This window comes from Lithobates pipiens, unplaced genomic scaffold (genome assembly GCF_037356315.1).
Source record: "Lithobates pipiens isolate NorthernLeopardFrog02 unplaced genomic scaffold, aLitPip1_a1.2 Scaffold_11, whole genome shotgun sequence".
NCBI lineage: Eukaryota > Metazoa > Chordata > Amphibia > Anura > Ranidae > Lithobates > Lithobates pipiens.
This window is the reverse complement of record NW_027507696.1, coordinates 18,587,105-18,600,097: the sequence shown is the minus strand read 5'-3', so window position 1 is coordinate 18,600,097 and position 12,993 is coordinate 18,587,105. Positions and strand designations below refer to the sequence as shown.

General features: G+C 40.0%; 1 protein-coding gene across 1 annotated transcript in view; it reads right to left on the bottom strand.

Moving 5' to 3' along the window:
- Window positions 1–12,993, bottom strand: part of MYH7 (myosin heavy chain 7) — an 85,931-nt gene that overhangs the window by 48,870 nt on the left and 24,068 nt on the right. The window contains exons 11-15 of the mRNA XM_077469245.1: window positions 7,297–7,435; window positions 5,276–5,394; window positions 5,035–5,184; window positions 2,378–2,548; window positions 1,718–2,027 (exon numbers count right to left, since the gene is read on the bottom strand). Coding sequence (XP_077325371.1) covers window positions 1,718–2,027; window positions 2,378–2,548; window positions 5,035–5,184; window positions 5,276–5,394; window positions 7,297–7,435 — 889 coding nt within the window. The remainder of the gene's footprint in view (window positions 1–1,717; window positions 2,028–2,377; window positions 2,549–5,034; window positions 5,185–5,275; window positions 5,395–7,296; window positions 7,436–12,993) is intronic.

Genomic DNA, 12,993 nt, shown 5'->3' with positions numbered 1-12,993 from the left:
AGGTGAAGAAAATATCTCCTAAACCTGTACGGTTTAGGAGATATTCCCCTCGCAATGCGCCGCTGACTGCAGAGGCGCATGTGCACAGCGGATTCTCGGCTGGAAGTCCGGCAGACTCCGGACCCTACCGGGAAGAAATCTCCCGTGCGCATGCGTGGGAGTGACGATATCGTGGCTCCGGCCACTCACAGCGCTGGAGCCGCGATACCCAGAAGAAACGCTGAGGGAACATGTCAGCTCCCTCGATGTGGATCGGGCCAGATGTCAGGGCCTCGTTCTAAGGTAAGTATTTCATAATGAGCTAGTATGCGGTGCATACTAGCTCATTATGCCTTTTCCTTTGCAGGTGAGTTAAAAAAAAAAATTTCAGCGGGTATACAACCGCTTTAAGGTAGCAACAAACCCTGGCAATAGAGATGAGCTTGGGCATCTTCCAAGCTCATCTCTATCCAAACTTCCACTTTAACACAGTAGTAAACTCTGTTCTGCCACTTGTACCTACAGTCAAGCCTATAGTAAGGCTTACCTGTAGATACTGTGAATATCTCCTAAACTTACACAGTTCAGGAGATCTTTACAGAGTGTGCAGCCGATGAAGTTACCTGCACATGCGCTCTGAAGATCCGGCATACAGTGCCGGACCTTCAGAGCCCGTGCCTTGAACGACGGCTCCTGTGTAAATGGGTGGGAGTGACGTAATTGCGCCCCCGGCCACTCATGTAGGACGCGAACCTGGAAGGAAGACCAGGGGAAGATGTCAGACCTCTCAACGGTGACAGCGTGGTGCTTGAGGGCTTCGTTCTAAGGCAAGTCTCTCATTATATGCTAATATGCAATGCATACTAGCACATTATAACATTGCCTTGTAGGGGATTTTTTTTTTTCCATTAACTGCGGTTTACTACTGCTTTAAGTCCTATCGGCTATATTCCCTGCCCTGCAGCACACATAAAACAAAAGGACAGGATTCTGGTGATGTCAGCACACTTACAATATATGAACACATGCCTATGTATAGCCATTAACATTGAATAAATAAGGGAGTGGGTCCATATAATGGTACTGACATCACCATGATTCTGTCTCTTTGTTTAGGTGTGCTGCGGGGAGGGGAGTGACCTGGCCTGCAGCTGACTGGACTTAAAAAAAGTGCAAAGTGAAAGTTTGAATAGAAATTTATTGTAGGAAGCCCAGGTTTACCTCTACCTGACAGTATAAAGCTGCCTTTACGCAGCTCAAGCAAAGCTATGCTGTCTTTATATATAGGGATATTAAACGCTAATTGAATGCAGTGTACATGGGCACTGATGAACACATATTGGTAGACGTAGCTGGAATAAATACTATTGACTGTTATCGTGTACATACGATACACATTGGCCTGTAGACTTTGGTTAACAAAAGGGATAAATAGTTGGAAACTTATGCTATTGGGTTTGGCTGCTTCCCAGGAAATATCTGGATGGAAACCGATGATACAAAAGATCCAGCCTGTCAAAACTGGTACCCATATCTGCTTATATGGCAGTAGTTCAAGTTCACTAGACCTGCACTAAACATTTGGAGCAGGAGACCATACAAGGGTTAGGTAATACACTGGCCATTGATTAGATGCCTGCATGCGTGTCCAGCCTAACGATTTGTAACTGAAATAATCAATAAAAAATAAAAAAATGTGAATCAAAAGCTTAGAAATCATAGAGCATTTCCTGTGTACCTGAATCTGTACTGGAATAGTTGGCAAACAGGAGTGCCAAAAGCTTGAGCGCTGACTTCTGGTACAATCCCACCACAGTTTCATTCAGGGGGTCCTTGTTCTTTTCCAGCCAGCCAATTATGTTGTAGTCCACAGTACCAGCATAGTGCACCAGGGCAAAATGTGCCTCTGGCTTGCCCTTTAAATTGCGTGGCTTTTGGAAGTTGTTTGATTTGCCCAGATGATTGTCATACAGCTTGGCTTTAAAAGTTATATCAGTTGCCTTTGGAAACATACACTCCTCTTCAAGGATTGACATTATTCCCATAGGCTGTGGAAAAAGAATTACACAAGATACTAATATCATACACAGAAATGGAATTAAATAAAGTATACTTATTAATAAATTGGTAAACATTGTTTTGGTATGCTTTGAATGGATTCAATTTTTAAACAATTATTTTTGAACAAAGAACAGGGCTGCAGCATCAACAGATGTTGAAGCCACATTAATTTGAACCTGTCTTCTGTAAGCCTTTCATCTCCAAACGAATTAATGAATACTAAATGCTGGGCACATTAAGGGACATTCACTACAGGCAAAGTTTTGCAAAGTTCTGAGACATTTGAGAAAAGAATGTATCTAGTTTGGGGCACTTTGGATTGAATAATTACTCTTACCTTCTCTATGAGATCAATACAGGCCTGCAAATCCATGCCAAAGTCAATGAACTCCCATTCAATTCCCTCTTTCTTGTATTCTTCCTGCTCCAACACGAACATGTGGTGGTTGAAGAACTGCTGCAACTTCTCATTAGTGAAGTTAATGCACAGCTGCTCAAAGCTGTTGAACTGGAGAAAGACATATGTAAAATAAGAGAAAAGAAGAAAAAAATGCAAATATACTTTAAAGATCAATTCCTTTTGATCTCTGTGAGTTGAAACCTGTGTAGCAACCTGTGCATTGATAAGGCCAAAGTCTACTAAAATATTAAAAACATCACATGGGAGGGTTAGAAGTAGGAGTCAAGTTCTAAGTTAGCCTGGAAAACCACCTAAAGACCAACTCTAGCCATTTGTTTTTCATTCTTGGCAGAAAGTACAAAGTTTTAAAAATCTGTCAGCATTTTTTGCTGTCTGTGCTCTCATTGAAGATATTTTTCCTCTTTTTATATCCCATGACCACTGCCTCTGGGATGGCAAGGACAAACCTCCCAAACAGAGATATGAAAAGTACAAAAAAAGGTTTTAACTTTGTTGTCAGTAGCCTGTTAGATCCCCCCCCCCCTTACTTCAAGTCTTGGTGACCACACATAATTTGGGGAAGGGGACATTCTTCTTACTGGCAACACAGGGGTTGATTCACTAAGTAGGCTGTTTGCTTTTTAAAGGAATTTTCCCCAGAGCTTAATGAATGAGGTGAAGCTCTCTTGACTTCCGTCATCCAATCATGTGCAAGCAAAAATACTGTTCTTTATTTTCCTTGCATGTGGTTGTAGATAGTGCCTCATAGATTTAACAGTAAAGGTTAATAAATTGGTATCCTCATCCTCATTACTTAGAACAGAAACAGAGGGGGAAGATTTAACATGGACTACTCCAGATAGATTACCATGTACCATCAGTGGAATCGAGGACTATCTTGATACCCAAAAGATTAAGCAAAATAAAAATTACATATATTTTATTTAGAATTTTTTTTAGATTAAAAACATTTGTTGATAATCAACCATGTTACAAATTTATACATTATAACACAAACTGTTTTACAATGAAATGGTATCCAGCCTCCTATGAGGGGGAAGCTAGGGATACAACAGCTTATGCCCAAGTTGGTGAAATTTCTCTACTAGTTTCGCGACAAAGTCGCTTCTTCAGGAGATCTCTTGGCACATATCTAAAGTTGAGTAGATATATTTACATAATTAGGATTATACAAGACTTATCACAATAGGACATTTCATGACCTTGTAAAGTTGAGGTTATGGAGTGATTTTACAAAAATTATAATGGCATGAGCCATTATAATTATATACCATTTCATTGTAGAACTGTTTGTGTTATAATGTATAAATTTGTAACATGGTTGATTATCAACAAATGTTTTTAATCTAAAAAATGTTCTAAATAAAATATACGTAATTTTTATTTTGCTTAATCTTTTGGGTATCAAGATAGTCCTCGATTCCCCTGATGGTACATGGTAATCTATCTGGAGTAGTCCATGTTAAATCTTCCCCCTCTGTTTCTTGCATGTGGTTGGATATTCTTTGCAAAGTGAAATTTCATCACATTCATTATACTATGGGTAAAATCCTATTACAAATTGCAACTCCCCTGGCCAAGTGAACAGCCTATATGTTTTTAGTAAGTCAACACCACAGACCACAATAACAATTGTACATCCGCTCTGTGCTGCTGGACCAGTACCCAAAGAATCTTCTCCCCTGTGCTCCAGTGGTCTAAGGTCCTGACAACATCAAGACCAATGCAGGGTCCATGGCCCTGCTATGAAGATGATGATCCTGAGAGACAGTCCACCAATGGAGCAAGGGGGAGAGCCATCTGCTGTGGGAATGGAGGAGGGGTCTCCAAACTTTTTAAACAAAGGGACAGTTTACCGTTCTTCAGACTTTGAGGGGGCCAGACTGTGGCTAGTGAGAGTAGAAAATGCCCTGGCATCAATGGGAGTAAACAATGTCCCATCATTGGTATGCATGGGAGGAATATTGCCCAATTGTTGGTATCAGAGGAAGGAATAGTGTCCCATTATTGGTGTCAGTGGGAAGACTAGTGTCTCATCATTGGTGTCAGTGGGAAGACTAGTGTCCTGCCATTGTTGTCACTAGGAAAAATAGTGCCCCATTGGTATCAGTGAAAGGAATTTTGTTCTGTTGTTGGAGTCAGTGGGATGAATAGTGCCCCAAGGGCCAGATAAAGGCAAGCAAAGGGCCATATCTGGCCCCCGGCTGCAGTTTGGAGACCACTAGAATAGAGGATCAGGTCAGATAAAATGTTTCTCCTCTCCCCTGGTCTAAATGAGCAACTAACCCTTGCAGTACAGGTGAAGTCCCAATGCAAGAGAGCATTTTCAAATTCCATGAAGCTGGGATTTAACAAATTTTCACATAAGCAGTTCTATTTTATTAATAGGCATTCTTCATAGCAGCCACCACCTCCAGCCAGCCTACAGCATTTCCAAACATTAACATGATTTACACTAATCTGTATGTAACTATCAATCTCAAACTCCCTCTTCAGGAGACTCTTATTCATTTGTTTCTGAATCATCCCTGTTTAGCACATAGAATATCTGCATCTGCTGCTCAGTAACTTACATCAAAAATCTCAAATCCTGCAATGTCCAGCACTCCGATGAAGTATTGTCTGGGCTGCTTGGTCTCCAGGGTGGTGTTAATTTTTACTACCATCCAAAAGAACATTTTCTCGTACACTGACTTGGCCAGGGCTCCCAAGGCATAGTACACCTAAAGGAAATGTTAATAATTTTATAACTTAGATGGTTTGTACTTCACTGTATTTTTTTTAATTTCTAACATGAAAAAAAGGATCACTGACCTGTTGGACATTTTGTCCCTTGGTGACATACTCATTCCCGACCTTGACTCTGGGGTGACACAATCCTTTCAGGAGGTCAGCAGAATTTAGGCCCATGAGGTAGGCAGCTTTGTCAGCCTCTGGAAAAGACAGTAAAGGTCATTAATATAGTTTCAGGAGTACAAACACTCCCACCATCTTGGGTTTCTGGTGGATGTGAGCCTTATAGTCAGCAAGGTGACTGAATGCAAGAGAATTCTAAACCCTCAAATTGTATATTGCTCTAAATATGGCAGCAGTGCTTTAAATACAGCAGCATTGCTCTAAATAAGCTGTCAGAAAGTGCAATTGCATTATCACAATAACTTGTGTATCACCCTCTAGTGTGCTAGATAAGATGTACTTAGTTAATTGTTAGTGTAGGAAAATTTGGCTAAACTGAGAGCCAGGCCTGGGTTGAATCTTGGTCAGGGCTGAGTGACTCAGGGAGGCTGAATGACTCAGCAAGCAGCATCTCTGGTGACTCCCCCTGCTTTCTGGAACCTTGGAGAAGCTTCCAGATGCACTAGGGTGGAGTTTAGGAGAAGTTGTTTGGCGTATTAATGAGGGTTACAGCCAATCCTCAGCAAAGTGGGCTGGCAGGGCCTCATAAATACTCATAGGTCATGCCAGCAGGGGCAGTCAGGTGGGAGATGGAGATGGAGTGCTGAGTAGGCTGTTGGTGGCCCTTGAAGGTGCCTCGTCTAGGTAGATGTAACCTTGGGCCTGGGGCTCGGGTGCTGGAGGGACCCTCTACAACACACAGAGGCACGGGAGAAAGGAGAGGACAGCAGGAGAGTGACCACGTCCAGGAGATCTCCTGGGGAGTCAGCTAGGTGGTCTGGTGAATGAGCAGTCTGGTGGGCTGGTGAGTGAGCAGTCTTGGAGGACTATGGAGAGAGTGTCAGTCTGGAAGGACTGTGGAGAAGTAGCCAGGAGTGTTAAAGAAAGGGGCAGGTGCAGCCAGGCAGGCTAGCCTTGCCTGAAGAGGTGGTGCTGGAATCAGTAGCCACAGGGATGTAAGCTGGACACTGACTTTTTTTGCTACACTTCTAAAGGGGGCCTCAGGTTCCTGCCTGCAAGGGACTATTGCTTCTAAATCTGAATGAGTGCCATTGTCAGATCCACAAAACAGTGTGCCAGCTGGAGTTCTGCAAGAAAGCTAGTGCTGGAGGAAGAGAAGGGGTGTATATAGACTGTATATAGGAAAGTTGTCCCTGAAGTTGTTCGAGGTCAAGTGGGCATCCCATAATTTCCCTGCCCCTATCCAAGTTCTAATCCCTCAATAAATAACAAAAAAAAAACCCAAAGCACTGGACTGTCCTCTGAGTCTAGTGTGCCCGTGAAAATTCAGTGTGCCTGGCTGTGCAGGGTGGGGGATTCCATTTCAACTTGCAGCTCCTTAGGGGGTGCGCTACACTTGTGAGCTGTAACGTGAGCTGTTTGATTATATCTAGTTTACCCGAATTGCATGTTTCCAAATGGAATATAGAACATAGGCAGCAAATCTATACCTACAAATTATATAAAAAATTAGGTGGGATTTGCCTCAAATCTCTTTTGATTTATGATAGCTAATGAAAAACACTAAGGGATCTACAGTATTTAAAAATGTTTTCACAAAAGGCCACACACGATTACAGATCTTTTACACAAGAGTCATACATTTTTCCAGTTTAATCCAATAAGAAAGATGTGTGAAAAGATTTATAAATACAATTCATACTGAAATAAACTAAACTACCATAAATACACCCCAGAAACATACTCTTAGGCAAGAAAAAACAGTATTTTTTTTAAAGCAAATTTTGCCTTAGCAGCTCAATGACTAAAAAAGTATTTCCACTTTGGCAAAATCAATTTCAACAAAATCATTCTGCTCAGCCCTAATGATAGCTAGCTATAATGATTTTCAAAACCTCCCACCTCTCCTATTTTCACAGATATACCATAATGACAGTACACTGCAAGCATATTCTTTGTTATCAGTATACATATCAAACCTTCAGTGCCATCTGGTTCTGCCTGCTCTTCTCGCTGCTTCTGTTTGAACCTCATGTTCCCAAAGTGCATTATAGCTCCCGTGAGTTTGTAAATTGAGTTCTTCTCATCCTGAGAGAATCCTAGCACATCAAAAGCATTCTAAGGAAGACAGATCAGAGAACAAATCCATAAAATATAATTTTATACAGATGGTAGGATGTGATTACAGTGTGCTTTTTTAATATATATATATATATATATATATATATATATATATATATATATATACAGTGCCTTGCGAAAGTATTCGGCCCCCTTGAACTTTTCAACCTTTTGCCACATTTCTGGCTTCAAACATAAAGATATAAAATTTTTATTTTTTGTGAAGAATCACCAACAAGTGGGACACAATTGTGAAGTGGAACGAAATCTATTGGATTTTTGAAACTTTTTTAACTAATAAAAAAATGAAAAGTGGGGTGTGCAAAATTATTCGGCCCCCTTGCGTTAATACTTTGTAGAGCCACCTTTTGCTGCAATTACAGCTGCAAGTCGCTTGGGGTATGTCTCTATCAGTTTTGCACATCGAGAGACTGAAATTCTTGCCCATTCTTCCTTGCAAAACAGCTCGAGCTCAGTGAGGTTGGATGGAGAGCGTTTGTGAACAGCAGTTTTCAGCTCTTTCCACAGATTCTCGATTGGATTCAGGTCTGGACTTTGACTTGGCCATTCTAACACCTGGATACGTTTATTTGTGAACCATTCCTTTGTAGATTTAGCTGTATGTTTGGGATCATTGTCTTGTTGGAAGATAAATCTCTGTCCCAGTTTCAGGTCTTTTGCAGACTCCAACAGGTTTTCATCCAGAATGGTCTTGTATTTGGCTGCATCCATTTTCCCCTCAATTTTAACCATCTTCCCTGTCCCTGCTGAAGAAAAGCAGGCCCAAACCATGATGCTGCCACCACCATGTTTGACAGTGGGGATGGTGTGTTGAGGGTGCTGAGCTGTGTTGCTTTTACGCCAAACATATCGTTTTGCATTGTGGGCAAAAAGTTTGATTTTGGTTTCATCTGACCAGAGCACCTTCTTCCACATGTTTGGTGTGTCTCCCAGGTGGCTTGTGGAAAACTTTAGATGAGACTTTTTATGGATATCTTTGAGAAATGGCTTTCTTCTTGCCACTCTTCCATAAAGGCCAGATTTGTGCAGTGTACGACTGATTGTTGTCCTATGGACAGACTCTCCCACCTCAGCTGTAGTTCTCTGCAGTTCATCCAGAGTGATCATGGGCCTCTTGGCTGCATCTCTGATCAGTCTTCTCCTTGTCTGAGCTGAAAGTTTAGAGGGACAGCCAGGTCTTGGTAGATTTCCAGTGGTCTGATACTCCTTCCATTTCAAAATGATCGCTTGCACAGTGCACCTTGGGATGTTTAAAGCTTGGGAAATCTTTTTGTATCCAAATCCGGATTTAAACTTCTCCACAACAGTATTACGGACCTGCCTGGTGTGTTCCTTGGTCTTCATGATGCTCTCTGCGCTTTCAACAGAACCCTGAGACTATCACAGAGCAGGTGCATTTATACAGAGACTTGATTACACACAGGTGGATTCTATTTATCACCATCAGTCATTTAGGACAACATTGGATCATTCAGAGATCCTCGCTGAACTTCTGGAGTGAGTTTGCTGCACTGAAAGTAAAGGGCCCGAATAATTTTGCACGCACCACTTTTCAGTTTTTTATTTGGTAAAAAAGTTTAAAATATCCAATAGATTTCGTTCCACTTCACAATTGTGTCCCACTTGTTGGTGATTCTTCACAAAAAATAAATTTTTTATATCTTTATGTTTGAAGCCTGAAATGTGGTAAAAGGTTGAAAAGTTCAAGGGGGCCGAATACTTTCGCAAGGCACTGTATATATATATATATATATATATATATATATATATATATAATATAAGAAATTAGTTAAGACATATGGGTACTGTGTGGGTGATGTAGTAAATATAACAGCTTTAAAATTAATCATTTTTATTGTGATTAGCAGTAGGTGAAACCTGGGCTAGTTACTAGTTCTAGTTACAGTAATAAACAATAAGTTGTTTCAGAATTTGACACAGTGTTTGACATGGTTCCCTACACGGGTAATGTGGAAGGTAAAGTCTTACAGGCTTGGAAAAATCAGTTTGTAAATGGATAGAAAACTGGCTAAAAGACCAAATTCAGACAGTAGTGATTAATGATTCTTACTCTGAATGAACTAAGGTTATCAGTGGTGTACCCCAAGGTTCAGTGTTGGGACCCTTACTTTTTAATATATTTATAAATGATATAGGTTCTGTGATTAAAAGTACAATTTCAGTGTTTGCAGATGTTTAAAGCTTGGGAAATCTTTTTGTATCCAAATCCGGATTTAAACTTCTCCACAACAGTATTACGGACCTGCCTGGTGTGTTCCTTGGTCTTCATGATGCTCTCTGCGCTTTCAACAGAACCCTGAGACTATCACAGAGCAGGTGCATTTATACAGAGACTTGATTACACACAGGTGGATTCTATTTATCACCATCAGTCATTTAGGACAACATTGGATCATTCAGAGATCCTCGCTGAACTTCTGGAGTGAGTTTGCTGCACTGAAAGTAAAGGGCCCGAATAATTTTGCACGCACCACTTTTCAGTTTTTTATTTGGTAAAAAAGTTTAAAATATCCAATAGATTTCGTTCCACTTCACAATTGTGTCCCACTTGTTGGTGATTCTTCACAAAAAATAAATTTTTTATATCTTTATGTTTGAAGCCTGAAATGTGGTAAAAGGTTGAAAAGTTCAAGGGGGCCGAATACTTTCACAAGGCACTGTATATATATATATATATATATATATATATATATATATATATATATATAATATAAGAAATTAGTTAAGACATATGGGTACTGTGTGGGTGATGTAGTAAATATAACAGCTTTAAAATTAATCATTTTTATTGTGATTAGCAGTAGGTGAAACCTGGGCTAGTTACTAGTTCTAGTTACAGTAATAAACAATAAGTTGTTTCAGAATTTGACACAGTGTTTGACATGGTTCCCTACACGGGTAATGTGGAAGGTAAAGTCTTACAGGCTTGGAAAAATCAGTTTGTAAATGGATAGAAAACTGGCTAAAAGACCAAATTCAGACAGTAGTGATTAATGATTCTTACTCTGAATGAACTAAGGTTATCAGTGGTGTACCCCAAGGTTCAGTGTTGGGACCCTTACTTTTTAATATATTTATAAATGATATAGGTTCTGTGATTAAAAGTACAATTTCAGTGTTTGCAGATGACACCAAGTTATGCAGTGGAATAACCTCCTTACAGGATGTCTCCAATTTACAAGATGACCTGAATGCACTACTTAATTGGTAAACTATCTGGCAAATGAGGTTCAATGTTGATAAATGTAAAGTTACGCACATGGGGGCTAGAAACATGCACATATCTTACATACTAGGAGGAAAACAGCTGGGGGAGTCAATGGTGGAGAAGGATCTGGGTGTTCTGGTAGATCATAAGCTTAATATCATAGCATGCAAAGCCAAGCAGGGGTTTCCAAAGCTAGCAAAATCCTTTCTTGTAATAAAAAGGCATGAACTGTAGAGAGAAAGAGATATAATTTTGCCCCTGTAGAAATCATTAGTAAGACCTCATCTGGAATATGCAGTTCAGTCTTGGGCACCGGTTCTCAAAAAGGATATCGGGGAACTGGAGAAAGTGCAGAGAAGAGCAACCAAACTAATGAGAGGCATGGAGGAGCTCAGCTATGAGGAACGATTAGCTGAACTGAATTTATTCTCTCTTGAGAAGAGGAAATGAAGGGGGATATGATCAACATATACAGTATAAGTACACAAGTGGTCCATATAGTGAAAAAACCCTCACATTTTATTTTGTACCAAAAATTTAAAACAAGACTGAAGTCCACTATAAATAACCATATATAACAGACAAAATATGCAGACATATTGAAATATTGAGCGAAGTTGGACTTCAGAGACTATATAATCTCTATGTGTTTTGCTGGTATTGCTATTTCAGGAGATCTTGTATTGTGCTTGTGGTGAAGAAAATTACAAAGGAAAAAATACAAAAAAGTACATCAATACAAAAATACTTTATAAACAACAAATGAATGCAAACATATTGTAAATGTTACTCACAACTGGTATACATAGGTGGGCGACACTTCTCATAAGTATGGGTGTTGCCCATTTATGTATACAAGTTGTGAGTAACCTTTAAAATATGTTTAATTTCATTTCTTGTTAATAAAGTATTTTTGTATTGATGTATACCCTTTTGTATTTTTTCCTTTGTCATTTTCTTTACTACCAGCTAAATACAACATAAAAATTTTTCCTGAAGAAGCAATACCAGCAAAACAAATAGACATTATACAGTTTTTGAAGTCCGACTTCTCTCTTAAAAAACATTGTTGTGCATGTTGTGATTAGTGCACGTCTGCACATTTTGTCTATTATATATTGTTATTTATAGTGGGCTTCAGTCTGTTAGTGTCTGGTATACACATTTTCAACTACCTGATCACAGACACTGTAATTTGGTCTTGATTTAAATTTTTAGTACAAAGTCCCATTCCTTGTTTCCCAATTTTGTGCCTTATTATTCAGGGTTGTGGTGCTTGATATACCCACTCACGCTATGTTCACAACAATAAGTTGCCCATTACAGTAGACCTGCCAACCAAAAGTCTGGAAAGATTATCTAAGGAAACCTTTGGTTTCCTGATTCATAGTAATTTGGTGGCAGGTACCCACCACTAACTGTGGGAACCCTACATTTACTCAAATAGTTGTTGAGTAGCTCATCAATCAGTGGTGTTTTATAAAAGGGAACAGGGACTACAGCTCTTATGGCTGCATTGTGATCCACCCCTGGCTTCTCTTTTTTTCACTAATGGATGTTAAATGTAATGTGTGGCCTTCCTAACCAACAGGGAGACAGAGTGCAAGGGGCTCAGCCACAGTGTGACTATGAGAGCTGTGGTTCCTCTTTCCTGTTAAAAAAGAACCTTTGATCTATGGGGTACCAGGGCACTTTTTTATTTAAAGAAGAATGCATATAGGCATTAGAAAAGGCCTTGTATTATTAAAGTGGTTGCAAAGGCAGAAGTTTTTTTTTATCTTATTGCATTCTCTGCATTAAGTTAAAAAACCTTTTGTGTGTATCAGCTTCCTAAATACTTACCTGAGCCCATCTCGATCCAGCGAGGTTGCACGAGAGACTTGGCTGTCCAGGACTCGCCATCCTCATTGGCTTAGACAGCAGCAAAGTGCTATTGGCTCCCACTGCTGTCAATCAAAGTTAGTGAGCCAACAAGGAGAAAGAGGGGGCGGAGCCAGGCCATGGCACCATGTCTGAATGGATACACAGAGCTGCGGCTCAGCTCGGGTACCCCCATAGCAAGCTGCTTTCTGTGGGGGCACTCAACAGGAGGAAGGGGACAGGAGCGCCGAAGAGGGACCCGAGAATGGGAGGATCTGGGCTGCTCTGTGCAAACCACTACACAGAGCAGATAAGTACCATAACATGTAAATAACACATTTATTATTTTGAAAAAAAAAAAAAAAAACAAGACTTTAGTATCACTTTAAAGCCTAAGTGCAGCTAAAATAAAACTAAAAAATTAGCACAAGGGACGAAACTTACA